Source organism: Pipistrellus hanaki, assembly GCF_964339955.1.
Source record: "Pipistrellus hanaki genome assembly, chromosome: 1".
NCBI classification, from domain to species: domain Eukaryota; kingdom Metazoa; phylum Chordata; class Mammalia; order Chiroptera; family Vespertilionidae; genus Pipistrellus; species Pipistrellus hanaki.
Genome location: NC_140503.1, coordinates 62,411,024 through 62,438,224, shown reverse-complemented (window position 1 = coordinate 62,438,224; position 27,201 = coordinate 62,411,024). Strand labels below are relative to the sequence as shown.

The window sequence follows — 27,201 nt, the reverse complement described above, 5'->3', positions numbered from 1 at the left end:
AGCGCTTCAGTGAAAGCACAGTCCCCAGGTTGAGGGGTGTGGTCTGGCCGCTGTCACGCAGGATGAGTGCGGCGGAGGGCAGGGGGGCTGGCAGGGAGCTAACCGCAGGGGCCGCCCCATGGTTCTGGCAGGGGCTGCTCTGGCCCAGCATCGTTTCCTTCCTGCAGGTGAGGAACCCACAGGAGCCTCCTCACACGCCACGCAGAGGAGCCATCTTCCCGCGTTCGGGGGGACACCTCCCGGGTGTTCACCCACCGGTGCGCTCTCCGGGCACGGCCGGGCAGCCGGCGCTGGCAGAGTCCGATCTGGGGCCATTTTGCTGATGATGGGGCCCATGTTATGGCGGATGCAGCCAGAGCCCTCGGACAGCTCCTTGGAAAACCAGTGGCTTCTGGCGTGCTCTTTGTGCCTCCCGAAACACCATGTCTGCTCGCTCAGGCACCGGGTCCTCAGAGGCCGGAGAGGAACCTGTGGGGGGATCCCAGAGGGCATGTTCGTGGTTCGGTCCGGCTGGCCGGCTCCACACCGGGTGCCGCAGGGCAATGGGAGGTCCCGGGTCCGACCGCTCCGCTGGATGTGCTTGCTCAGGGCCCTTCACTTTCGCCTTCTAAAACGCCTGCACCTTCCCCCCAATCCCTTCCCCTGCTCTCCAGGATAACCCCTCCCTCATTAACAATGACCATTCTCTTACCTTTCTTCACAATCTGACCATCTCCGTCTTTATCTCCAAACAGTATATTGCTTAGTTTTGCAAGTTTGTGAACTTTACGTAGATAGAATTGTTCTATGTGTTTCCAAGGTTTGCTTTTTCACTGAGCATTTTCACTGCCATAGTTTCCATCCTGTGGACTGAGGGCTTATACCATAACCGGCGGCCCCACATTCGGATTTTTGCAGTTTGAACTCTGAGGCCGCGTCTGGAGCATGGCTCTGGTCCTTGGATTTGAAAACTGCCCGCAGAACGAAGTCTTTCTGTGCTGTTTGGTTTCTGTTGATAAGTAACCCAAAAGCTTTTGTTCTATAAGCAGAACACTGACAAATGCCTAAACGTCAGTTACCCGTTATTCCTGTATCACAGCCCACTCGCTGAACACGGAGTCGGCCACCGTTGAAAGGCCAGGTGCCTCCACCAACTGGGAAATGGCTGATGTAAGTTTATGGTCTTGTTTCTCCTTACAACCCATCTCTGATGGTCAGCTGCTAGCAGCTTATAGCTTCAAAAACTCTGCTCTCCTCCTCCCAGCTCAGGGTGTGTCTTTGGTTCATACCTAGGGCTATGTTGTCTGATTTGCAAATCACACAGGAGCAAAATTCTCTTAATTTCTTCTGGAACTTTTGTTAACAGAATCAACCAAAAACACATTCCACTTTTGAGGAATATAGACCTGTTTCCAGTTTTTTGCTAGTTGCAAGCAGTGCTGTTACGAATATCCTTGTACGTGTATTCCCGTGATGGCGTCAGTGAGTGCTCCTGAGGTTTTTGTGAGAGCGGTGAGGCTGGGTCGTAGGGAATCGCATCTTCAGCTTTGCCAGCCGGCGCCTATTTGTCCTCCAAGGCGCAAGGTAATTGTGATTTGCAGTCCCAGCAGAAGTGTTTCCGTTTGTTAGATATCTTTACCAATACTTGATGTTTACTTATTTTTTTGCAAATCATTAAAATAGTATGTCATTGTGGTTTAGAGTGTAGCTTAATTTGCATTTCTAGGATTTCTAATGATATTGAACATCATGCTTTATGTTTATTGGCCATTTCCATTCCCTCTTTTGAAAAGTGCCTATTCTAGTCATTTCCCAATATTTCTTCTATTAACTTATCTTTTCCTCATTGATTTGTAGTTCTTTATATGTCCTGGGCATTCATCCTTTGACAATTTAACAAAACCTTTGTTAAGCATGAATATGTCTGTTTTATCTCTCTAGCTAGGTTATTAACCCTGGGGGATAGTAGAGAGTACAGAAAATAAATTAGACCCATGTATAATAGAATTATAACTTCCTATTTCCCTTACAGTTCTCTTCACATTTAAGAGCGCTTCAGTAAAAGTCAAAGTTTTTCAATCGCTGGCCTGGAAGGTTACAGGCTGTTTTTGTTTTGTTTTTTTGTTGTTAATCCTCACTGGAAGGTATTTTTTCTATTGAGGGAGTGAGGAAGGGAGAGAGACATCCACGTGAGAGACACATGGATAGTCTGTCTGTCCCCCAATCTTACTGCAACCCAGGTACCTGCCATTGACAGGGAATCGAACCCACAACCAGGGCTGACGCTCTAACTACTGAACGGCACCAGCCAGGTACGGTTTGCTTTGCTTATTTTCAAAGAACCAGTCACAACAAGACAAAGAATGTTGTCAGATTTTGCTACATTCAGATGAGGGCGTGGGTGCACGGAGGTGAACTCGCTGCCCCCTCCTGATGAATGGTGCGGGGAGGTAGTTTCCTTTGCCCCATGTGTTGCCTTCCGATCTCTGCTTGTGCCAGCCTCTCTAGCTCCGCAGAAATCTCTCTGAACTGAAGGCCAAAACAAATTCTGTTGGTTCAAGTCCCTCCGGGCTTGGCACGTGGCCAAGCGCTCAGTTCCTTTACAGATTTACCTACAGCGCCCAGAAATGCAAGGTCCAACCCCTGTGCTAGGAATTAGGGCGCAGCGAGCCCAGCTGGTACTCTAGCTGTAGCCACAGCCCCGCTCCCTGCATTTCCTCCGCTGGAGACCCCGGGGAAGTGAGAGGCGCCCCTGGTGCAGTGGCCGGAGGGCAGAAGGCGTCAGCGGGGTCGCCTTTGCTCCCAGCTCTGCCTCACTGACGGGAGGGACCAGCAGGACTTTGGAACCTGTTCCTGGGGGCGTTGCAGTGAGGGTGCAAGGTCACAGGCGCGCAGGGCGCCTCTGTGCAGCGGGTGCCGGAGCGGCTCCCCACAGCCGCGAGGTGGGGGCGGGCCCTGAATGCCAGGGCGTCACTGGCGCCCGCTCCTGATTGGCTGCCGACGCGGCCGGGCGCTCCGGGATTGGCAGAGCCAGAGGCCGGAGTAGCGGACCGGGCGTCTGGTCGCAGTCGGAGGTGCTGGCGGCACCACATCCAAAGCCCACGCTGGGAGCCTGGCCGGGAAGCGCGCACCATGCCCTACGTGCTCATCAGCACCCAGATCCGCATGGTGAGTAGCCGCCTGGCCGTGGGGTGGGGGCTGCGGCCGCACTTGGGCGCCTCCCTCCCGGGCAGCGCCCGCGGTGCAGGGCCGGAGTCCGGACACGCCCCCTGGGCCGCGGGAGGGAGGCCGGAGCCCACTCCGCCGGATCAGGAACTCGGAACTCATAGCTCTGGCCGCTCGGCGCCTGCGAGGACGCGGAGGCCAGATGCGTGCGTCCCCGCGACCCAGCGAGCTCGGGCGCTTGCCGCTGCTCCCACTTGCCCACGGGGAACCCTGGCCTCACAGGCGCAACACCCACTGCCCTACAGGGAGCCGCTCCGCAGGGGGGAGGGGGCGGGATGCAGTAACCCGAGGAGAAGAGGTTTGGTAAAGGATGTGCTAAGATGCTAAACAGCCGCTAGCTGCCCCGTAAGCACTTCCAGGAGAGTTGTTCCTAAGGCCTTGGGAAAGGAAAAGAAAAACAAACAAACAAAAAGCACACAAAACTCTTCCTGCTCAAGAAGGGGCGCCCTAGCCAGTTTGGCTCAATGGATAGAGCTTCGGCCTGGGGACTGAAGGGTCCTGGGTTCATTCAGGTCTAGGACACATACCTGGGTTGCAGGCTCCTCCCCAGCCCCTTCTGGCCTGGGCGTGTGCAGAAGGCAACCAATCTGCCGTGTTTCCCCGAAAATAAGACATCCTCCGAAAATAAGACCTACTTACAGGTTTCCTTCTGAGTGAAATATAAGGCATCCCCCCAAAAATAAGGCCTCTCTAGGCTAAACATGAGAGATTTGGTCCACTGATTCTGAAAGAAATGGAGTCACAAGAAATTCACCAGGAAATTCAGGAATTGGATTGTTATGATGATGTTCCAGAAGATGATGGCATGATTGTCATTGAATAAATGAGTAAATTCTTGATACTGTAGGATTCACAGTTTGTCTGGTTGTGTTGACAACTACCGTACTACCCTACCGTATACAGGTAATAAATTTCCTTTATTTTCATTTAACGATAAATGTGTACCGTATTCTTCTTCATGGAAAAATAAGACATCCCCTGAAAATAAGACCTAGCGCATCTTTGGGAGCAAAAATTAATATAAGACACTGTCTTATTTTCGGGGAAACAGGATATGTGTTTCTCACACATTGGTATTTCTGTTTTTCCCTCTCTCTAAAAATTCATGAAAAAAATATCCTCCGGTGAGGATATTAAGAAGAAGCAAAGCCCTAACTGGTTTGGCTCAGTGGACCGAGCATCAGCCTGTAGACTGAAAGGTCCCTGGTTCAATTCTGGTCAAGGGCATGTACCTTAGTAGCGGGCACATCCCCTATAGGAGGCAACTGATGGATGTTTCTAACACTCTCTCCCTCTCTGTAAAAAATCAATAAAATATATTTTATCTTATTTTTTTAATAAAAAATATTTTTAAAAAAAGAAAAAAAGAAGGGGAGAATGCCGCCGATGGTGTTGGAGGTGGGAGAAACCATTCTGGAGCCAGAAGTCACCTCTGGACGCAGTTTGCTGTCTAAGAAGGTGCTGGCTGCCCAGGGCCCCTTTATCTTCAGAATCACATGCCTGGGTCCCCCGCAGGGCGGCAGGATGCTCCTCTGCCCCCCTCCCTCCCCAGGGCTGAGGACCCAGCAGGGTAAGCGGCTCCCCGGGGGGGAGGGAAATGGGGGCCTTGGCCGTGCCCAGTCAGGGGTCTGAGAACAGTCACTGGAGCAGCCGTTCAATGTGGGCTCTAGGCCCCTTCCCGACCTCTCAAAACACTCTCAGCCTGGGCATGGGAATGCGGGGCTCCTCAAGTGGTTTAAAAAAAACAGGTCATTTTTATTTCCATATAATACACAAACCACAGAATTCACCAATTTAAAGTGTACAGTTCAACAGTGGTTTGCTTTTTATTACCTTCAGAGTTGTGCAACCATCATCCTAATCTATTTTCGAACATTCCCATCACTTAGCAGTCACTTCTCATCACCGCCCGCCCCCAGGTCCCCAGCCCCAGGTAACCACTAATCTACAGTCTGTCATAATATGTGGTCTTGTATCTGGCGTCTTTCGCTTACATAAGGTTTTCAAAGTTCATCTATATATATAATTTTTTAAAATATATTTTACTTTTTTAGAGAGAGAAAAGGAAAGAGATAGAGGGTTAGAAACATCAATGAGAGAGAATCATCGATCAGCTGCCTCCTGCACACCCCCACTGGGGATGTGCCCACAACCAAGGTACATGTCCTTGACCGGAATCGAACCCGGGACCCTTTAGTCCACAGGCCGACGCTCTATCCATTGAGCCAAACTGGTTTCAAACGGCAAGGTTCGTCTATATTGCAGTACGTATCAGTGCTCATTACTTTTTTTTTTTTTTTAATGCATTTTATTGATTTTTAAGAGAGAGGAAGGGAGAGGGATAGAGAGTTAGAAACATCAATCAGCTGCCTCCTGCACACTCCCTACTGGGGATGTGCCTGCAACCAAGGTACATGCCCTTGGCTGGAATCGAATCCACAGGCCGACACTCTATCCACTGAGCCAAACCAGTTGGGGCAGAGCTCCTTACTTTTTACTGCAAATACCATTCCATCATATGGACGTGCCACATGGCATTTACCCATTCAGCAGCTGAAAAACATTTAGGTTGCTTCCACTTTTGATTATTATGAATAACACTGCCACCGACATTCCGTACAAGATCTTATGTGGACAGGCTTTCATTCCTCTGCTCTCCAGCGGATTGGCACACATCAAACACGTGCGGGCGGTGCCTGGCACGTGGGTGCCAGCTCAGACACTGCCCAGCTCCTCCTGAAGGGGCCAGAGAAGCCTCACATTGTTTGGTTGGGTCACTGAAAAGGCCTCACCCTTTTCCAGAATGTTCTCAGCCCTCAAAGTCCCTCACCAACCCTTCCAAACCTCATCTCAGCTGGCTCACAGCAGCAGGCAGGAAGGAGAGGCAGCCCGGCTCCCCCTGCCCGGCAGCCAGCCAAGCACCCCTGTGGCTTACCTTGCAGGAGGTGGGGCCCACCATGGTGGGCGATGAGTACTCCGATCCGGAGCTGATGCAGCATTTGGGGGCCTCAAAAAGAGGCGTCCTGGGAAACAACTTGTAAGTAGTGGCATTCTTACCTATCTTTTCCCGCGGACCCTCCCGTTCCCTTCACACACCACCGAGGCCAGGGACAAAGCCGCTGCCGCCCTCAGAGCCCCTGCTGCTGCCGGGCTCTCCTCTCACAGGGCCAGTCCTGTCTGCAGCCGCTCAGCCCCGGCTGCTCTGAGGCTCTCCCACCGCCCTCCCGTCATAACAGCGTCAAGGACAAAGCCAGTCCCCGGGCAGAGTCCAGTCCCCGGAGACAGGATTATGGAGTGCGCTATGCCTTGCTCTCCCCGCTATCTCCCAGCTGGACCGGATCGTGGCAGAGACAGGCACAGGAAAAAGGTTTCTGTCTTGAAGAGCTGGCTGATCAACAACCCTAAGCCCCCAAACAGGGAGCCACAGCCGGGTCCTCCTTCCAGCTCAGCCAGCAGCCCGGCGCTCCGCCACTTCCCTTGGCTTTCTGCACACTCACTGGTTCTGCGCTTGAACCCGAGTGCTGCTCCCTTTCCTGCCCCTCCCCGTGCACGCCCACAGCTGGAGCTCTTCAGAAGGCCCCAGAATGAGCCCCATCCAAAGGGGGCAGCGAGGAGAGGCAAGCTGGTGCCCGCCCCTTGGGCCAGGGCTGGAGGGCGGAAGCCAACCCGTCCGTGTGCCACGCAGCACTGCTCTGGGGATGCCCAGCTGGAGCTTGCGCCCTTCACCTCTGTGATGGCCCTTTAGAATCAGTTCACCCTGAAAGAAGGGACACGGGCCTTCTCTGTGCTGGGGAGAGGCGCCCAGGGTCAGGAACTGTTGGGGGTCAAGCTATGGCCCCAGAACTGTGGGACAGGCTAGGCAGGAGGAGGGGCGGGAGGCTGGTGCGGCCCTGGGAGCAGCCATTCTTCGCAGCAGCCAGGGCGCGTGGGCTGTCCCCCAGCCTATGACACCGGGAAAGCGACTTAAGCCCTGGAAGTTCTTTCATTTACAAAATGAAAACATGATGTGCCTTCCTCGGCTGTTGGGGGGAATGAGTGGGATGAGGCACGGACAGGCTTAGCAGGGGAGGGTCAGGGGATGTGCATCAGCCCGGCACCTGGACGACACCAGCAGTGTCCGTCCCTGTCATGAGCATCCTGCCCGGCTGTGGTCTTCAGCAGATACTGGCTTTGTAGGGGGAGCTCGCACTGTGCCCCCTCACACTGTGCCCCCTCACGCTGCCCTCTCCATCTGTTTGCAGTTACGAGTACTACGTCAATGACCCTCCTCGAATCGTCCTGGACAAGCTGGAACGCAGGGGCTTCCGCGTGCTGAGCATGACAGGCGTGGGCCAGACGCTGGTGTGGTGCCTGCACAAGGAGTGACCTCCCTGTGAGGAGGGACAGGGCACTTCTCCGAGTGGTTGCCGATGGGCCCCGATCCCAAGCCCCCCTCGCTCGCGGCCCTGCCCCTCTTCCCAAATTGTCCTTTTCCCTCGGACCAGCGCCTCGGGCAGTGCACGGCCCTCTGAAACCTGCTCCCGGCTGCCCCTCCGCCTTCCCGCTGGGGAGGGCTCTGGAGGAGTCCACGTTCGTGGGCAGCCTGAGGGGCTGTCAGGAGCCCTGGCCGAGCCTGGGCGGTGGGGCCTGTGCCGCGAGTCTAGGCCAATAAAGGGCTGTGATGACGGGCTGATCTAAGCTGTGTGCGCGCAGGGACTCGGCAAGCGGAGCGCCTCCCCGGGTCTGTCCACTCCCAGGCGGAGAGCCAGCCTGGGCCACACCGGACAGGCCGGCTTCCTGCGCCTGTATAAGCGACAGCGGAGACTTAGAAACAGTTTATTGGGGAAGGGCTGCGGGGGGCGGGCCGGATGCTACGTGAGCTGCCCCACCTCGTCCTCCTGCTGCATCTGGGCGATCAGCTGCTGCCGCTCGGCTGCTTGGCGCATGCGCATCATGACGAGGCTTTCGTAGTCCCTCTCGGACACCACCGAGCCCTGGGGACAGAGGACGGAGAGGGGTCAGGGCCCGGGCAGAGCTGGGGAGAGTCAAGAAGAATGGTGCCAGGAGGAGGAGGACCGGGAGCACCTGCAAGCCCAGTTCATGTTCCTTCGGAGCCGCGGACCCTGGGCCGCCGGACCAGCTACCGCCCCACCCCCTCAGGTCTTTCCCTCTCCAGCCGGCTCTGGTCCAGCTTTCCCAGGGGCTCCCTCCCTTCACCCCTCTCAGCCCTCTCCTCCAGCTTCTGCTTCTCACAGGCTCCAGTGAAGGAAGTTGTCAGAGGTCAGAAACCCGCTCTGCTCTGCCAGGCGGAGGCCGGAGCACCGCACCCTCCCAGCTGCCCGCCTTCCCTGCGGACCGGCCCGCTGAGGCCACAGAGAGGAAGCCCTGCCCGAGACACAGCCCGTCAACCTCAGCCCGGAACAGAGCCGAGCAGGAAGCTGGCTTGCCTCCTAGAAACACACCAGGGTTCTTGGAGGGCAGGGCTGTAGCTCTTTCTCGTATGATCTTGCCAGCAGAGTGCAGCGGGTTCAAGACTGCTATATTTTCATCATCAGAAGAATAAACAACCACTCAATGGGCCCAGGCTGTGGGGCCGGCTGCCAGCGCCGCGCCCTGATAAGGCCTGCAGGGATTAAATCACTTCCTCTGCGTGGAGCCGAGGCCCACCTGAGCTGGCACAGCAGGGCCGGGGCTGCGCAGCAGGCAGAGGGGCAGCGCCCTGTTCCGTGGTATGCTGACTGCTGCCCGCTCACGGAGTCAGTCAGTCAGGAGGCAAGTTTGGCATCAGTGACCCAGGGGATCAGAAGGAAGTGGCTGTGGTTAAGATGCCAGATCCTGGCCAACTGGTTTGTATATGGGGGTTTCGGAACAAGGAAGGAAGTGTTATTCAGCCCAGATCCCCCTGCTCCTCCCCCTGCCCCACCCCTCTCTCTCTCCTGGGCTGCGTCTCTCTCTCCTGGGCTGCACGAGCTCTGAGCAGAGTTGCCCCCCCAGCCAGGCCCCCCTCGCTCAGCTTGGTCAGAGCTCTGCTGACATTCCAGGGCCGTCTCCTGTGAGCCAGCCCCTCCACAGAGGGCCTCACAGCAGCCCACAGGAAGGACTGTAGCACAGGACCCTGCCCCTCAGCTGCTCTCTCCTGCCCGGAGGCCGTCCGGTAAATGGATGAAGGATGAGGAAATGGAGCAGCTTAGATTGGGTGTCAGGCCAAAGGGAGGGCAGTTCTCTCCTCCGCAAGGAAATACTGCTCTGCTGAGAAAACCCGTCACCCTGGCATGCCCTGAGCCCAGCCCTGGAAGCAGCCTGCCCTTTATTGGCATGGGGCTGCTCCCTGTTAACACACCCTCTGCCTCCTTCCCCCATACCTGTGGGCTCTGCTAATGAGGGCCTGTCCCCGGCTGAGTCACCCACTGCCAACAGGCCTCCTCTTCCTCCACAATCTGAGTGCTCAGCGCCTGCACTCAGCTAACTCACACCTCCCTGGGCGCCTCTGCCCCAGGCACACTGGGCCCTGGGGAGCTCCGCCTGCTGCTGCGGCCCAGGGTGGCGGGGGGACAGTGTGCTGACGGACAGGCAGGGCTGCCCCAGACGAGTCCCCAGAGGAATCTCTGCTCCCCAGTGGCCCTGGGGTGTTGGCCATGGCTGCCCCAACTCCTGCACGCGGATGCTGCAATTACCGGAGCACGAAACCCGGCTTCCACCTGACTGAGTCAGCTGAGAACAACAACACACCTCCACGCACAGCACAGCCAGCAGGGCACAGGGTACTCGTCCGCGGCCGGAGCCACAGCGACAGGCAGGGCCGGGCCGGGAGGGGGGAGCTGGGCCTGAGGAGCTGGCGCAGAGGCCGCTCCTACCACCTGAGAAGATTCATCCCTCACCCCTGGCGCTCCTCACTCCGGCTCCAGTAAGTGCTGCTTCCTCCCCTCGGGGTTTTTCCACTGCCCTATCGAGTATCCGGGCCACTCCTGTGCCTCCGGGAGACTCCCCGAGCCCGCGGGTCATCGTCTCACCGCCGGTGCGGCCTGAGGTCTGCGCTGGGCAGAAAGCTGGAGGCCTCTGCGGGGAGCCCACGTGCTGCCTCCCATTCGCCACGCACTGCTCTGGCAGAGACAAGTGGCCCCTGGCCCTGCTGAACTGGACCCCTGAGGGGTGCTGGCTGGGAAAGGGTGAGCTGGGCCGCAAGGAGCTGGGACAGAGGCCGCTCCTACCACCTACTGCCCCATGGAGACCTGGCGGAAAGGCTCCTTCCGCAACGCCTCCTTCTTCAAGCGGCTGAGCCTGCGGCGGCCCCGGGCGCTGCGGCGGCAGGGCAGCGTGCTGAGCCAGGCCAGCGCGGCCGGCGGGGACCACGAGGAGTACAGCAACAGAGAGGTCGTCCGGGAGCTCCGAGGGAGGCCGGATGGCCGGCGCCTGCCGCTGTGGGGGGACGAGCAGCCCCGGACCACCCTCCTGGCCCCGCCCAAGCCCCCTCGCCTCTACCGAGAGAGCTCCAGCTGCCCCAACATCCTGGAGCCCTCCCCCGCCTACGCGGCTGCCTACTCGGCCACCCTGCCCCCGGCGCTCTCCCTGGCGGAGGCCCTGCACGAGTGCTCCGAGGAGGACCTGGTGGACACGCCCCCCTGCCAGCAGACGCCTGCTCCGGACCCCACTGACCCCTTCTTCTCCTTCAAGGTGGACCTGGGGATCTCACTGCTCGAGGAGGTTCTGCAGATGCTGAGGGAGCAGTTTCCCAGGGAGCCCGGCTTCTGACGGGGGTGAGGTGTGCAGAGTGTGTAACTGGAGGAGAGGAAAGCCTGGGACCCAGGAAAGGAAGGTCGAGCTGTGGGCTAAGAAAAAGGTGGGGTGGGAACCCAGGACCCTGCCTGCCCTCTGGGTCCTCAACAGTCCCCAGGCGTGGAGGGACAGGGGAGTGGAGGCAAGCTGGAAATGGGAAGGGGCACTTGCTGTCAGGAGCCCTGAAGGCAGCAGCGAGGCTGGGAAAGAGGCCACAGGGCAACTCCAGGGGCCGGGCAGAGGCGGCAGAGGGGTGGGTGGCACAAGGGGCGAGTCAGGGAGTGGAGGACACGCAGACTGGACAGTCTACCCTCTGAAGCTACTCTCCACAGCGAGAGGTTACAGGTCAGGTCCAGGCAAAAATGGTCCGAATCAGACCCAAGGGGAAAGTGGGAAGACCCGAGGGGAGAGGATGAGACAGGCTTGACTCTGTCCGGTGTAGTAGCCACTAGCTACATGTGGCTGTTTACAGTTAAATAATTGAAACTAAGTAAAATTAAAAATTTAGTCTCTCAGCTGCACTAGCTGCATTTCAAATGCTGAATCGCCACATGACCAGCGGCTACCACACTGCACAGTGCAGGGCGAACTTCATTAGCATCACTGGGGCAGGTCCTCTGGGTCGTTAACAGGACCGCAGTGCCCCGGCCGTGGCCTTGAGGAGCAGTGGCATGGGGGAAGGGCGCACAGGGCCTGCACAGGAAAGGAGGGGCTGGAGAGGAGGAAGAGGGAGGCATGGAGACACACACATCATTAGCAGGAGAGGGGGCATGAGAGACTCCAGCTGCCAACGCAGCTGCCTGCAGCAGTCCCAGGGGCTGCCAGCTGAAGGCACAGACAGCGTGAGAAGGGCTGCGTGGGAACTGCTGCTGATGGAGCCCTTGGGAAATGCAGCAACCACACTGGCAGATTTTGCTTCATCCTTCCCCGACGAGAACACAGGAGGGCCAGACCGGGATGGACAGGAACTCACGGCCGCTCTCACCAGGATGGGGAGCTCTGCCTGGACCCTCACCGATGGGCCTGCCACCCGGGGCTGAGGCCGCTGGTAAGGCCGATGCTGTGCTATTGCCCGCACTGTGGCGTGGCCAGAAGACTTGAAACTAGAGCTCAGGAAGGCTGGGCCTGTGTTCTGAGCTCCAGGTGTGAAGAGAGAAGGAGGCTTCGGCACACACTGCTTCCAACCCAAACCTGTGGCCCATCTCCCCTCCTCCTGTGGGTGTGCCCAGAGGCTCCTCCCCGGAGGCAGTAAATAAAGTTCTCTATGGCAGCCTGTGCAGTGTCATCTGGGGCTGTGAGATGCTGGGACTGAACGGGGAGGGAAGGAGCTCCCAGCAGAAGGGTCTTCAGTTGGACAGTTCCTTGTCTTCCTCTGTCCATGGTCTGGGACACCTCCCAGAGCTTCGGTTCTCACGGCCAAGGGGGGGCAAGTAGGAAAGCAGGGGTGCAGTGACAGCGCAAAGGCCTTGCTGACCCACCGAGGGGCATGCTCCCCTCAGAGGGACGTGATATCAGTCTGAGGCTCCCACACAGACCACGGGCCATTCCAGAGAGGGAAGAGCTCTTGGCCTAAAAGCTCTCTGTCCCACCAAAGCAAGGGCAGGGGTGTGTGTGTGTGTGGGAGGGGGTTGCACACGTGTGTGTGTGCGCTCTTGCCTCCATGGAGCTGTGAGGACCAGCAGCCAGTGTGGAGAACACACCAGCTGAAGCCTGCCTCCTCATGAGTCGGCCAGGCAGCGAGCGCCCAGTGTGGGCAGGGTCGCTAGTGTTATTTCTGAGGAGCAGACAGCACCTCTTACAGCAGGTCCTGCCTGGGGCAGCTGCGGACACACCGGGAGAAGGAGTGGGGATGCAAGTGGAAGCAGCTGCCCTCGTCCTCTCTCCCTTCCTACAGCACCGGGTTGTCTAAGAGCCAAACGCTTCACATCAAAACCAGGCAGCCTGCGGGCCAGGGAAACCCCTCTGGGGAAGGATGGTCTCAGCAGGAGCCAGGATGTGGAGGGAAAATGAGGTCTAAGAATCTGTGTAGGGTGGGCCGCTGCCACCCAGAAAGGAAAGGGGTCAGCACGAAACCAGCCCCAGCTCTGGCTGGCGGGCCTGCCAATCACTCCGTCAGGAGGAGCTGCATTTGCGAGCGAAGAGCCCTGAGGAGAGCCCAGACAGGAACAGGTTCCCAAACCCTGGGCCCCCGTGTGCGGCGGCTCCTCACCGGTGCCAGTCCTGGGTGGCTGGGGCCGTCCCTGCCCTGGGGCCGTCCCTCCAACCAGGAAATCTTCAGAGGATTATCCACCAGGCCCACTTCATTCTGGACAGCCAGCTCCTGCCAAACACAGCCTCCAGTTAGTCCTAACACTCCGAAAGTCAGCCATGGAGTGGCTCTCTCTACCCCCACAGAAAGTACCAGAACCAGCAAACTCATCCTCCAAGCAAAACTGAGCAACCTTCCCAGATGGTGTGCCGAGTGGAGAAGCTGGAGAAGGGGAAAGGCAGGGTGGGCCCCAGCCTGGAGGCCGCCAGCTCCCCGGCAAAGTGGAGGGTGGAGCCAGCAGCGGGCAATGCTGTTGGTCCACGCTCTCCTTCATCCCAGAGCATCCCCCGCCCATCCCTTCCCTGCTATGCCTGCCCTCCTCCGGGATTCCGGAGGCAGGAGTCAAGCACCTGGTGGGCGTGGGGTGAGAGGGCTTGGCTCTGAGCTGCCCCAGAGATTTCCTGGGAATGTGGACACCTAACCACAGGGTACCCAGAACTGAGTCCCTCCCTGGAACGGCAGTGGCTCCCCCAAGCCTCAGGCAGCACTCACCGCAGCCTTGATGGTCGCAAACTCCACCACAGCGGTGCCCGCCTTCTTACTGGAAAGCACGAGGTTGAGCACCTCTCCGTACTGCGGGACAAGGAAGGCCGTCAGCCCGGCCCGGAGGCCTGGGGCGTCCCGCTGGGACCGCTTCTTGTTCCCAGGGTCCCAGAGAGGAGATCAGAGAGAGGAAGGAAAGGATTTTCCCCGGGGAATACAGGGGAGAAAGGAGAGTCGGACAAAGGGCTGGGACTTGACTGGCAGAGTGGCAAAGCTGCCTCAATGACTGGAGATGGTGAAGGAGGCAGGCTTTTGTGCCAGATGCCCACCTCCTCTCCCACACACTCAGCCAAGCCCTCTGCTTCTAAGGGTGACGGGCAGGGAAGGTGAGCCAGGCTGGAGGGGAGAGGAGGGCCGTGACCTGGAAGAAGCTAAGCTGTCTGAGGTCCGTGACAGAGAAAGAGGCAGGGAGGACGGTGAGGGAGGTTTAGGCTGAGATCCTGGGGTGTGGACTGAGATGATGGGGAAAGGGGCAAGTCAGCAGGGCAGACCTTTTGAAAAAGCCGCAGGAGGACATCTCTGGAGTAGCCGCCTTTTGACCCGTCCTCTCTGCACTTCCATTTTAGCTGGAAAGACAGCAGCGGGCATCACCAGTGAATACCAGCTTTCGCCTGAACAATGCCAGACCCCACACCTGAGCTTTACAGTCTGAACAGACACCCGCCACTAGCAATCGAGGGAGAACCCTCCAAAATGTGTCCCCCTTGAAGACGGACGAGCAGGGTGGCTGCCCACTGCAGCCATTCCCCGGCCTGGGGATGCGCTCTTCGCGGGCCTCCGGGAGAGTGCCTGCAGCGGTCAGGGCTAGGAGCAGCCTCCATGGCGAGCTCTCCGGGCTGTCCTCCCCGGGCAGGGGAAGGTGGAGGCTGTGGAGAGGTGCTGCTCCCCGAGATCCGGGGTCCCCACCAGAAGCCCTTGAGCCACAGAAAGTATCTGTTCTTGCTGAGTGAGAGAAGGTAGTGTGAGGTGACCCACGGATCCCCACAGGGCTCACCTTTAGCTTGGGAGTTCCTCTGCCTTCAGGGTTTTCTGCCTTTCCTGGAAAATTTGGGAAATTAGAAAGTAGAGTATGAAGGAGAGAGACGTTCTCTCAAAGGAGACGCAGCCCGGGCCCAGAGGACCTAGGAAAGGTCACTCTGACCACGGGCAACAGCTGCCCCTGCTCAGGAGCCCCTGAGGCTAACACCCCAGGGGGTGCCGGCCGCCTGCGGGAGGGCACGGTGAGCCCGTGGCCAGCGCAGGGCTGTGAGCACCTTCTGGGGGCAGGACGCCGAGGTACAACCACGCAGTTCTACTAAAACTAGAGCTTTTGACGAAACCGGTTTGGCTCAGTGGATAGAGCGTCAGCCTTCAGACTGAAAGGTCCCAGGTTCGATTCCGGTCAAGGGCATGTGCCTTGGTTGTGGGCACATCCCCAGTGGGAGGTGTGCAGGAGGCAGCTGATCGATGTTTCTCTCTCATCGATGTTTCTAACTCTCTATCCCTCTCCGTAAAAAAATCAATAAAATACATTTTAAAAAATACAAAACTAGAGTTTTTCTCCTGGTTACCTGCTCCAAAATAGAGCCAGCCCTACTTGGGACTAAGGTATATGAGGCCAGGGCAGAGGGAAAGCAAACAGGCCTAGAGAACTGGCAGGAAGAAGGACGGGTGGCATGTGCCCACGGGGGAGGCCCTGGGATTGCAGCAGGTAGATGTCTCCACCGAGCGGGCGGCAGGTGAGTGATGGACTCTCACCTCTCAGCCTCTGCTCCCGCTCCTGGCGTATCTGCTCCTGCATCAGCCGCTGCTGCTTTTCCAGCTGCCGGGAGCCCTCTTCTCGCAGGCGTTCGATCTGCAGGGCAGGGGGGTGGGAGGTGACAATTCTGTGCAGATCCCATTCCAGATGGGCTCCCGCCCGAAAGGCCCCTGGGAGGTTCCACCTGTAAGCTAGGGCTCAGCAACCTGCAGGTGGGACAGATGGCCCTGATCCCACATAGGAGGTGGGGGGCATGACCTCCCAGCCACCACACCCAGCTAAGTCCACCTCCCCCCAACTCCTGCAGAGGGCCTGAGGCCCTGCCAGCCACTCACCTCCTGCTCTAGTGTCCTGGTGCTCCGTCTCTCCTCCTCCTCCTCGCCCTGGGCCTGGGCCTGCGCCTGCTGCTCCCTGGCCTCCAGGTCTAGACACAAGGGTTGAATGACCCAACGGCTGGTCTAAGCAGTTTCTACACGGCCTCAGCTCCCCAGCTCTGGCTGCTTCCCCAGCCTCACACAGGATGAAACTGTACAGTGACTGCCACCACCCTCCATGCCCCTGTGCCCCCAAGTTTATTTCCATCAGGAAAAAGTCACAGCACAGAAGCACAGGCTCCAGATGAGTGGCCGGGGTCTGGGAGAGTGAAATCAGCTCATACTGACGAGCTGGCTGTCTGATCAGGGAACAGGGCGTGGGTAGGTGCTTATGTTAGCCAGCCAGGGCCAAGTGTCAGGGATGCCAGCGGGAGGAGCTGCTGGCCCCCGTTCCTGCGGTTTGGCACCACAGCCTGACTGTGATCTTGCCTTGGCTTTGATGCATTTCTCACCAGAGTTCAGGTTGTCACTGTCGCCTTCACTTCCCCCTCAACTCACGTTTACCAAGCCTCACTGCGGCCTGGCTGCGCAGCCCCCACAGGGACGGCAGGCTCTGAGCGAGGCCCTCACCCAGGTCAGAGCTCTGCCCCCCTCCCAGGGGAAGACTGGTGTGGCCCTGTTCCAGGCGAGCTGCGGCGGCAAGCTCCTCTCTCTGGCTCGGGACTCAGAGCTTTCTTTTCTGTGCACTTTACTTGCCTTCAGTCTCCAGAACTTTTGTTTGTTTTTAATAAAGAGTTGGATGTACTGGGCTGGCATATGAACATATTAAATATACGGGTATCAAATAGGCAAGAAGGAGGGAAAATCGAGTGAAGAATGTATGGACCAATCTTACAGAGGTGATGAAACTGACTTACAGTCATAATTACACCATTTGGTAAATTTACTAAAAACCATTGAATTGTACACTTGAAATGGGTGGATGTTATAATATGAAAAATATACCTCAATAAAGCCGTTTTAAAAAAAATGCCTGGACCTCTTTGGATCCTTCGGAGGGGACTTCGCAGAGTGAAAGCTCTGTGCAGAAAGGAGGCTGGGACGAGTAAAAGGGCCCGGATGGCATGGTGAACAAGAACGGATTTACACGGACTGCGGGTTAAAAGCACAGCTCCAGCCAGTTCCCATCTTTGTGCTGCCTTAGCTTCTTTGTCTATAAAAAATGGGTTTAATACCCTGTTTCCCCGAAAATAAGACAGTGTCTTATATTAATTTTTGCTCCCAAAGATGCGCTAGGTCTTATTTTTCCATGAAGAAGAATACGGTACACATTTATTGTTAAATGAAAATAAAGGACATTTATTACCTGTATATGGTACGGTAGTACGGTAGTTGTCAACACAAACCAGACAAACTGAATCCTACAGTATCAATAATTTACTCATTTATTCAATGACAATAATGTCATCATCTTCTGGAACATCATCATAACAATCCAATTCCTGAATTTCCTGGTGAATTTCTTGTGACTCCATTTCTTTCAGAATCAGTGGACCAAATCTCTCATGTTTAGCAATAGCACTGTCCTTAAATGAGTACTTCTTGTCAAGGTAGCCTGCTCGCAGTGCATTTGCAATCGAACTGTCAGTGATTTTCTCCCATGAATTCTTCACCCAAGTCACAACTTCTTGCAGTTTAGGTTCCACAAAGTTTCCATGCTGATTTCTCTCCATTCTATTTTCAATGTAATCATTAATTTCCATGCGCAAATTGTCTTTGAATGGCTTGTTTATTGCAATATCAAGAGTGTGGAGATAGGTTGTCATTCCTGCGGGGATCATTATCTGATCTATTTTTCTTTCGTGAAGAAATGTCTTCATGTCTTTAGCACGGTGAGTGCTGGCTGCATCCCAGACTAGCAGACCTCTTTGGCTGCCTCGCATAACAAGCGGCAGCATTAAATCGACCCACTTCCTTATAACTGCTTGTGTGGCCCAGGCTTTTTCAGTTTCAAGAATAAAAACGCCCAAAACACATTCAATCTTTTCCTTCTTGCCCTTAGAAATGATTAAAGGTGGGATTTTAGTGCCATCCAGACGAATTGCCAAAATACAGGAAACACGTGCACTTTCGTAAGCAGTGGAGGGAATGTACACTAAGGAGGCACCCCGCTGTTCAATTGTTGTTTGAGATGATTGGCCCATAAACACTGCAGTTTCATCCATAGCAATCATGTTGGAAAGACTGTATTTAGAGAAGTCAGCATCATCAATAAAGGACTTGAATGCAAGTGCTCGCTTAATAACTTGAGTATCTTCCAACCTAAACAATGTTGTAGATCTTCTTAAAGACAGTTCACTTCGCTGAAGGAAATTATCCAGCCAGTGTTGTGATGCTTTGAAGTCTTCGGGGGCTATGTCAAACTGCGGTGCCATTGCAAGGGCAAATTCTTGAATCTGAGCCCTATTCACAACCAAAGCCTTTGCTCTCCTGTCAACAACCCATTCACAGATCAGGTCTTCCAGCTCGGAAAATAATGGTTGCCGACCTGATCCACACTTGCACTTTTTAGCATTTCCCTTGTCCACTTGTTCAATGAGGTTACCATACTCTGCTCGCCATTTTCGGACCAATCGGATACTCAACATCTTCTCTTTGCAGAAAGCAGTAAGATTTTGGCCCCAAGAGTCTTCCACGATTCCTTTCTTGTACTCCACGGAGTAGCTTTTTCTTTTTGCGCTCATTTCTAGGGGTAAAAAAAAGGAATTGGGGTACCAAGGTAGGGGGAGGGGGATCACTTAAAATGACACAGAGGGGATCAGAGGGGAAATCAAACTGGCACAGGAGAATCAGAGGGGGGATTACCATTTTAGTAACCCCTTTTGATCCTGCTGTGTCATTTTGATTGCCCCCTCTGATCCTTCTGTGTCATATTAAGTGATCCCCCTCCCCCCACCCCTGTGCCACTGAACACCTTCCCCCTACCCCTTTATCAGACATTTACCCCCTGGGACCTGCCTGGGGACTGTCACTGGGCTTGCTGGGGCCTGGATCTGGGCTGGAGCAGGGTCTGCCACTGACTGAGAACCTTCAGTCATCATGAGGCCGCGAGCATCAGGTACCGTGTTTCCCCGAAAATAAGACATCCTCTGAAAATAAGACCTACTTACAGGTTTCCTTCTGAGTGAAATATAAGGCATCCCCCGAAAATAAGGCTCCCCTAGGCTAAACATGAGAGATTTGGTCCACTGATTCTGAAAGAAATGGAGTCACAAGAAATTCACCAGGAAATTCAGGAATTGGATTGTTATGATGATGTTCCAGAAGATGATGACATGATTGTCATTGAATAAATGAGTAAATTCTTGATACTGTAGGATTCAGTTTGTCTGGTTTGTGTTGACAACTACCGTACTACCCTATCGTATACAGGTAATACATTTCCTTTATTTTCATTTAACAATAAATGTGTACCGTATTCTTCTTCATGGAAAAATAAGACATCCCCTGAAAATATGACCTAGCGCGTCTTTGGGAGCAAAAATTAATATAAGACACTGTCTTGCTTTCGGGGAAACAGGGTATTGTCTCCAGAGACAGACCAGCACTCACCACCTTCGCCGTGTCCTGTCCGCTCTAATCCTCCTGTTCTTCTACACGCATCTGCGAAAGTCTCCTCCTCTCCCGCCCGGTGCTCACCGCTCACTCCCACCCTCTGCTCCGCCTCCACACAGCAGTGACATCAGGACTCCGCGAAACGTCACTGGTAGCTAGACGCCAGTCGCCCTGGGGTGGCCCTAGCGACCAGTTTACCAGTCAGGTAAATTAATTTTCATTCTGAGACAGCCTGGGGGAGTCTTATTTTCGGGGGATGCCTTATATTTCACTCAGAAGGAAACCTGTAAGTAGGTCTTAATTTTCGGAGGATGTTTTATTTTCGGGGAAACACGGTAATATCCACCTCCTTTGAGCACTGTGACAATTAAGAGACAGTAAGACATTGGCCACAGTGCCTGGCTAATAGTGAGCCTAGTCATTGCTGTTATTCTCGGTGTCCTTTAGGGTCCACCTGAGGACAGGGTTCCTCCCCGAGCTGGGCCAAGAGGCTGAGTTGCTGGAACTGAATGAGCTCCAGGAAGGAAGGCGAGGCTGCGCATCAAAACTGCCCAAGGAAACGGCAGGCCACCCGGCACCCCCATCTCACCTACCAAGCTTCACTCTCTTCCTTCGCTCATCGAGCTTCTGGGTCCTCTCTGCCGCCTGCTTCTTGGCTTTCCTGACCTTGTCGTACGCGGCCTGGCAGGAGAAAGGAACGCCGAGGAGCAGTCAGCAAGGGAACAAGCAGAGGGCCCCGCCATCTTCCTGTCCCCCTGCCCCGCCCCCCGCTGAGCCCTGGGAGGGCCGCTAGGCTGGGACAGCTGGGACCGTGCTCATGGCATGGCACAGAGGACCGAGCTGAAGTACCACGTGGTCTCTAACCATGAAGACAATTCAGACAGAGGAGGTGTCTTACCCTGGCTGCAGCGTCAGTCAGCACCTCCAAGGCCTGAGAAAGCTGGTGGAAGAGTTCAGCTAAACACAAAGATCAAAAAACAGAGAGGAGAAAAATTAAATTAGACTTGGTGATGTTGTGCTCCCTCAGAAAAGCACCTCAAAGAAGCCACAGGCTGGCAGAAAAGCTGACATAGGATGACATGTTGGAGACAGAGTGTAAGCTGACAAGGTCCTTGCATTCGAGGGGGCTAGCAAGGCTGGCCCCAACCCACACAGTTTTCCCAGACTTGTTTGGATGGCTCCTATCAGTAGAATGAGAGCAACCTTTCATGCTTGCCAAGAAGTCTGTAACTATTTACTTAGATTTACTGTACCAAGAATTTGTCCTTCTGCTCTGTCTCTCCCTTAGAGATTAAGAGGAACAAAGAGTACATTCCTCTTGACTTCCTTTTCAAGTGTTTGTGTATAAAAGGCATTGCGCAGTTAATAAACTTGCTACAGTTGGTCAATGGCTACCTGTAGTCCTCCCGACCCCGCTTTCCTGTCTTTCTTTTCTCAATTCCCACCTCCCTACCTCAGCCCGGTTCACCTGTCAGGCTGGCCCTGGCAATGACAGGCCAGCAGGAAGGCGAGTACATCAGCAATGGACCCGCCACCAACACGAGCAGCGGGCTGTGTGCACAGCATTCCCAGCACCCCCCGGGAGCACAGGCGGGCACCACACCCAGGAGAGTCTCACCTGCTCGGGGATTATCCGGATTTTTGTCTGGATGGCAGGAGAGGGCCTTCTGCCTATATGCTTTCTTCACCTGGAAGAGTCAGAAAACACGCTCATTCATTCTTTCTCACCCACAGCAAACAAGAGAACCTCGCTAAAGCGATAAGGGAAAGCCCTATAAGGGAGGCTGCTGGCTCCCACACTGAGACAGTAGCTCACAGCCACCGAGGAGATGCGGTGGAGGGGGCAAGGGCCGGTAGGGAGCCCAGACCTCCTGGCGCGGAGGGGCTGGGCTTACGTCCTGCCCAGCCCCAATCTCATCACTTGGGATGCCCAGGGCTCCAGGCAGGGGTAGGTTCTCTGCAGCCACCTGGAAACAGGCATCTCACACACCTCGATGGGCATGGGAACTGGGGCAACCTTTCTGGAGGGAAATTTTGCCATCAAAATTTAAAATACACTTTCCCTTTGAGCCACTCCTAGGAATTTGGACTTGTAGAAGTATGCCAACATAAACATACAAGGATGCCCACTGCACCACTATTTATATTAGCCCCCAACTAGAACCAACCAAAATCTCCATCAACAAAGAGCCATTTACAAAGATAGATGGGAATCTATACGTGCTGACTAGAAAGATCTTTAAGATAAGGTGTGTGAAAAAAAGGCTTAGAACCATTATATAATATGATCACTTCGGGGTTTAAAATAAACAATCAAACAAATGAAATATAAATAGTTCGAGATACTCTGGCATGTGCACAGCTTCTGTTTTCTTTTTTCCCCTCAAAGCAATCATGAGAACCTTAAGAGTTGTTTCCTTCGGAGAGAAGCTAAAGATGGAGGGGAGGGAAACATTTTCGTCTCATTTTATGCCATTCTGTAGTTCAAATTTCAAACCTTAAACAAGTCTTATTTTACTATCATTTTTCATTGTCAACAGAGGTCATCTTGGTGGGGAGGTTATGGCGCATTTTATCGTTGCATCTCTGATTTGAAAAGAAGAAAAGTAGTATTTTTTTCTATTAGTAAAAGTAAACAGCTACCAAGGTTCTCTTTCGTCTATTACCCACTCATTTGTTTTAAGGGAAAGCAGAGCACAAAATCCCAGATTCTGCCCTCTGCTTCCTGAGGGCTTGCCCTCACTTCTGCCTACATACCTTACTGCTGCTCAAAGATCCTGGGAGGAGCCTCTGGACCTAGAACTTCCACCTCTCGGCGGGAACCAGTAAATACTTCTACCCACAGTGGGCTAAATGAGGACCTTCAGAGGCAAGCTGCCAGAGGCCCTAGGGGAGGAGGGCCTGTAGACAGGTGCCTCTGCACTCCCACATCTATGCTAAGGCCGGCAGCTGCCTAGACCTCTGGGATGTGCTGCCCTCTGGTGGGCCACTGCCAGCACTACACCTTCACCTGCTAGGGTAACCTGGCCCATCTGGCTCTCCTGGTTGAGCAGGAGGCGGAAGGAACCAGTCAGGACAGGTTGGGAGCAGCAAAGGTATAGACATGCCTTCCTGCCCTCCCACCTTCCCAATTGCTCACCTGGCCCACCTGTTCACCTCCCCACCCCAACAGACGTCTTCACCATTAAACAGCAACAACAAAACCTAGCTCTGTTTACACTACAAAAAGATAAAAAAAAAAAAAAAAAGGAATTCTAAGGGAATGGGCCTTAGCCAGGTAGCTCAGTTGGTTAAAGTGTCATTCCTATATGCAAAGATTTTGGGTTTAATACCCAGTTAGGGCACATAAAAGAATCAAACAATGAATGTATAAGTAAGTGGAACAACAAATCAATATTTCTCTTTCTCTCTCTCTCCCTTCCTGATCCCCCCCCCAACTAAAAAAAAAAAAAAAAAAAAAATTGGGCCCTGGCCAATGTGACTCCATTGGTGCGCACGCACACATGTATACATGTACACACACACATACACACACACACACAGATAAGGGAATGCAGGTGCTAGTTTAATATATAGTTTTACATTTGAAATGTCATCTACATTCTTTAGCCCGTTATCTACCCCTCACCTCCCACTTTTTAAAAGTGATTTTGAGAGAGAGAAACGAATTTCAAGCACCGGGCCTCTAGTACACCAATAATAAACAATCAGAAAGAGAAATGAAGAAAACAATCCCATTTATAATTACATCAACAATAAAATACTCAAGAATAAATTTAACCAAGGAGGTGAAGGAACTGCACACTGAAAACCTTAAGACACTGATGAAAGAAAATGAATAAAACACAAATAAATGGAAAGATATACCATTCTCACGGATTGGAAGAATCAATATTATTAAGATGCCCATCTACAAAAAGCAATTTATAGATTCAGTGCCAACCCCTGTCAAAATGTGAATGGCATTTTCCACAGAAATTCAACAAGCAATCCTAAAATTTGTATGAACCCACAAATGACACCAAACAGCCAAAGCAATCTTGAGAAAGAACAAAGCTGGAGGCATACACTTCAAACTTTATTACAAAGCTATAATAATCAAAACAGTATGATTTACAGGCACATAGATTAATGGAACAGAATAGAGAATCCAGAAATAAACCCACAAATTATTGGTCTATTAACTTACAACAAAGAAACCAAGAATATAGGTTATTCCCAAAAATGTATATACATACTTTGAATAATTATAAAGACAGCCGAAACCGGTTTGGCTCAATGGATAGAGCGTTGGCTTGGGGACTGAAGGGTCCCGGGTTCAATTCCGGTCAAGGGCATGTACCTTGGTTGCGGGCATATCCCCAGTAGGGGGTGTGCAAGAGGCAGCTGATCGATGACTCTCTCTCATCGATGTTTCTAACTCTCTCTCTCTCTCCGTTTCTCTCTGTACAAAATCAATAAAATATATATATTTTAAAAAAATTATAAAGACAGTGTTTATTAAAATACATTTAATTTTCAACATTGAGCTATCAGCTGTTAAACTGTGTATACATATTTTTGGGACACTTTGTATACTTAGGGAAATTACAGTATCTTTGATACTGTTGGGAAAACTGTATAGCCATATGCAAAAGAATGACCTCTTACACCAAACACAAAAATGAACTAAAAATGGGTTAAATACTTGAATGTAAGACCAGAAACCATAAATTCCTAGAAGAAAACAGGTAGTAAGCTCCTTGACATCAGTCTTGGTAATAATTTTTTTGGATTTGGCTCTTGTCAAAAAGACCAAAAATAATAACAAGTGTTAGCGAGTGGAAAAACGGGAATCCTGTATACTGTTGGTGGGAGTGTAAATTGTGCATCCACTGTGGAAAACAGTATGGAAGCTCCTCAAAAATTTAGAACTACCATGTGATCCGGCAATTTCATTTCTGGGTATATATCTGGGTGGGGGGGGGGGGGGAGAAAAAGGTGAAAACACTAAATAAAAAAAGATATATACACCCCTATGTTCACTGCAGTATTATTTATAATAGCCAAGACACAGAAGTAACCTAAGTGCCAATTGGTGGATGAATGGATAAAAAAATGTGGTATATACATACAATAGAATATTATTCAGCCATAAAAAAGATTAAAATCTCGCCATATGTGACAATACAGATGGAGCCTGAGGGCATTATGCTAAGTGAAATAAGTCAGACAGAAAAGGTCAAGTACACATGATCTCACATATATGTGGAATTAAAAAGCAAAACAAAATAAAAAACAACCCAAACCCATAGATACACAGAACAGACTGGTGGTCACCAGGGGTGGTGGGTCAGGGGTGGCCAAATAGGTGGAGGGGATCAAAAGGCAGAAAATTTCAGTTATAAAATAAATAAGTCCTTTATAAATAAGTTATAAAATAAATAAGTCCTAGGCATGTCATGTATAGCACAGTGACTAGAGTTAAAAATACTATACTGCAGCCTATCCGGTTTGGCTCAGTGGCTAGAGTGTTGACCTGTGGGCTGAAGGATCCTGGATTCATTTCTGGTGAAGGGCATGTACCTCGGTTGCAGGCTCCCGGCCCTGGGTGGGGTGGGGGATGCAGCAAGCAACCAGTCGACGTGTCTCCCTAACATCAGTGCTTGTCTCTCCCTTCCACTCTCTCTTAAAATCAATGGAAAAAATATTCCAAAGCGAGGATTTAAAAAAATATATTATACTGTATATTTGAAAGTTGCTAAGACAATAGATCTTTAAAAAAAAATTTAACTATAGGTGATGAATGTTAACTGACTTATTACTATGATCGTTTTGCAGTATATACATATGTCAAATCATGCTGTGCACCTGAAACCAATATAATAGTACTCTGTTTCCCCGAAAATAAGACAGTGTCTTATATTAATTTTTGCTCTCAAAGATGTGCCAGGTCTTATTTTCAGGGGATGTCTTATTTTTCCATAAAGAAGAATACGGTACACATTTATTGTTAAATGAAAATAAAGGAAATGTATTACCTGTATACGGTACGGTAGTACGGTAGTTGTCAACACAAACCAGACAAACTGTGAATCCTACAGTATCAAGAATTTACTCATTTATTCAATGACAATCATGTCACCATCTTCTGGAACATCATCATAACAATCCAATTCCTGAATTTCCTGGTGAATTTCTTGTGACTCCATTTCTTTCAGAATCAGTGGACCAAATCTCTCATGTTTAGCCTAGGGGGGCCTTATTTTCGGGGGATGCCTTATATTTCACTCAGAAGGAAACCTGTAAGTAGGTCTTATTTTTGGAGGATGTCTTATTTTCGGGGAAACATGGTATATTTATCAATTATGTCTCAATAGAAAAAAACAGGCATGTTTAGCTTCTTTCTACTGTTCCAAGCTAGGAGGCAAGAAGGAAGGAAGGGAGGGAGGGAGGGAGGGAGGGAGGGAGGGAAAGGAAGAAAAGAAAAGCCAAAACCGGTTTGGCTCAGTGGATAAAGCGTCAGCCTGTGGACTGAAAGGTACCAGGTTCGACTCTGGTCAAGGACATGTACCTTGGTTGCAGGCACATCCCCAGCGCAGGAAGCAGCTGATCAATGTTTCTCTCTCATCTCATGATGTTTCTGACTTTCTCTCTGTAAGAAAATCAATAAAATATATATATTTTTTAAAAGGAAGGAAGAAAGAGGGGAGGAGGGAGGAATCAAAAATGGAGGGAGGGAGGGAAAGGAAGTTGAGTCTAACAGATGGGTTTTCAAATTCTGAGTCTTTCACGTACAACTAGCATGATCTAGGGAAAATTACTGAATCGCACTCATTCTTAGGTTCTTCAGCTACGAAGCGAGGAAAGCATCCCCTCCCACAGGGGCTGCTGTGAGGAGTATATAATTCATGTAAAGTACCTGACAAAATAGGCACTCAATATGAGTTCCACCTAACCCGTTGGCTCAGTGGATAAAGCGTCGGCCTGTGGACTGAAAGGTCCCAGGTTCGATTCCAGTCAAGGGTATGTACCTTGGTTGCCCTTGGTACCAAGGAGGTGTGCAGGAGGCAGCTAATTGATGTTTCTCTCTCATCGATGTTTCTAACTATCCCTCTCCCTTCCTGTCTGTAAAAAAATCAATAAAATATATTTTAAAAATATATATACATATGTATACATATATATACAATATATACATACACACACACACACACACACACACACACACACACACACACATATATATATATATATATATATATATATATATATTCCAAAACTCTCCCTTATCCATTCCTGGGAGGAAATAATTGTTAACACCAGCCCAGTATGATGCCAACCTGACAGTAATTCCAAGTTTGGATGTCAGTCCACAGTGGACCAGGTCAGCCCAATTTGAATTCTTGAGGTGGACAGGACTGTTTTCAAGTCTGCTGGAGGGCAGTTCTAAAATTCAATCCTTGGTCAGCCTCTAGAGGCTCTGAAATACTCTCAAAGAGTGGAGGTGTCCTGAGATCTTCCAGAGACTGTGAACCATAGGTCAGCTGGTTTAGTGTGCTGGTCCAGTGTGTTTGTCCTGATTAACTAGTTATTGCTATCTTTAGCTGCTAAGCCTCCTCTGGGCGGGGCTCATTCCTGGGGTATAGCCTGGAAGGTCAGTTTTGACTTTGAACCAGTTTGGCCTAGAGTTTGGTGTTTTGTGTTACAAACTGGCCTGAAGTGACTGTTGCCTGAAGAATTTCTCA

General features: G+C 52.3%; 3 protein-coding genes across 7 annotated transcripts in view; 2 read left to right on the top strand and 1 right to left on the bottom strand.

Moving 5' to 3' along the window:
* The first annotated feature begins 60 nt into the window (after positions 1-60).
* On the top strand, positions 61-7,868 carry GCHFR (GTP cyclohydrolase I feedback regulator). Of its 4 annotated transcripts, XM_084905060.1 has the most exons (7): positions 61-167; positions 1,079-1,149; positions 1,346-1,563; positions 2,220-2,291; positions 3,008-3,147; positions 6,147-6,241; positions 7,446-7,868. In XM_084905060.1, the coding sequence occupies exons 5-7, from the start codon at positions 3,112-3,114 to the stop codon at positions 7,567-7,569; spliced, it is 255 nt and encodes an 84-aa protein (XP_084761186.1). In that variant the 5' UTR covers positions 61-167; positions 1,079-1,149; positions 1,346-1,563; positions 2,220-2,291; positions 3,008-3,111; the 3' UTR covers positions 7,570-7,868. The 4 variants fall into 4 exon arrangements, with proteins under 4 accessions (XP_084761186.1, XP_084761185.1, XP_084761183.1 ...); XM_084905059.1 differs by lacking the exons at positions 61-167; positions 1,346-1,563 and having other exon boundaries at positions 689-1,149; XM_084905057.1 differs by lacking the exon at positions 61-167 and having other exon boundaries at positions 689-1,563.
* A 137-nt stretch (positions 7,869-8,005) lies between these two features.
* Positions 8,006-27,201, bottom strand: part of DNAJC17 (DnaJ heat shock protein family (Hsp40) member C17) — a 35,417-nt gene continuing 16,221 nt past the window's right edge. Inside the window, exons 2-11 of one of the 2 annotated variants that reach the window (XM_084904758.1) lie at positions 21,093-21,162; positions 20,373-20,431; positions 20,068-20,155; positions 15,881-15,969; positions 15,545-15,641; positions 14,802-14,845; positions 14,299-14,373; positions 13,757-13,837; positions 13,166-13,276; positions 8,006-8,177 (exon numbers count right to left, since the gene is read on the bottom strand). In XM_084904758.1, coding sequence (XP_084760884.1) covers positions 8,055-8,177; positions 13,166-13,276; positions 13,757-13,837; positions 14,299-14,373; positions 14,802-14,845; positions 15,545-15,641; positions 15,881-15,969; positions 20,068-20,155; positions 20,373-20,431; positions 21,093-21,162 — 837 coding nt within the window. In that variant the 3' untranslated portion in view covers positions 8,006-8,054. Of the gene's footprint in view, positions 8,178-13,165; positions 13,277-13,756; positions 13,838-14,298; positions 14,374-14,801; positions 14,846-15,544; positions 15,642-15,880; positions 15,970-17,172; positions 18,606-20,067; positions 20,156-20,372; positions 20,432-21,092; positions 21,163-27,201 lie in introns of those variants that run through there. The other variant, XM_084904757.1, reaches the window with a different exon arrangement.
* LOC311632959 (uncharacterized protein C15orf62, mitochondrial) lies at positions 8,442-13,157 on the top strand. The gene has a single exon (XM_084905029.1). It carries the CDS (start codon positions 10,405-10,407, stop codon positions 10,930-10,932), a length of 528 nt encoding a protein of 175 aa, XP_084761155.1. The 5' UTR covers positions 8,442-10,404; the 3' UTR covers positions 10,933-13,157.

Excerpts from the sequence above, each read along its gene's own strand:
- GCHFR (XM_084905060.1), top strand. The coding sequence starts at position 3,112 with ATGCCCTACGTGCTCATCAGCACCCAGATCCGCATG. Across the intron at positions 3,148-6,146 it reads TCAGCACCCAGATCCGCATG|GAGGTGGGGCCCACCATGGT; the intron begins GTGAGTAGCCGC and ends CTTACCTTGCAG. Across the intron at positions 6,242-7,445 it reads GGCGTCCTGGGAAACAACTT|TTACGAGTACTACGTCAATG; the intron begins GTAAGTAGTGGC and ends ATCTGTTTGCAG.
- LOC311632959 (XM_084905029.1), top strand. The coding sequence starts at position 10,405 with ATGGAGACCTGGCGGAAAGGCTCCTTCCGCAACGCCTCCTTCTTCAAG.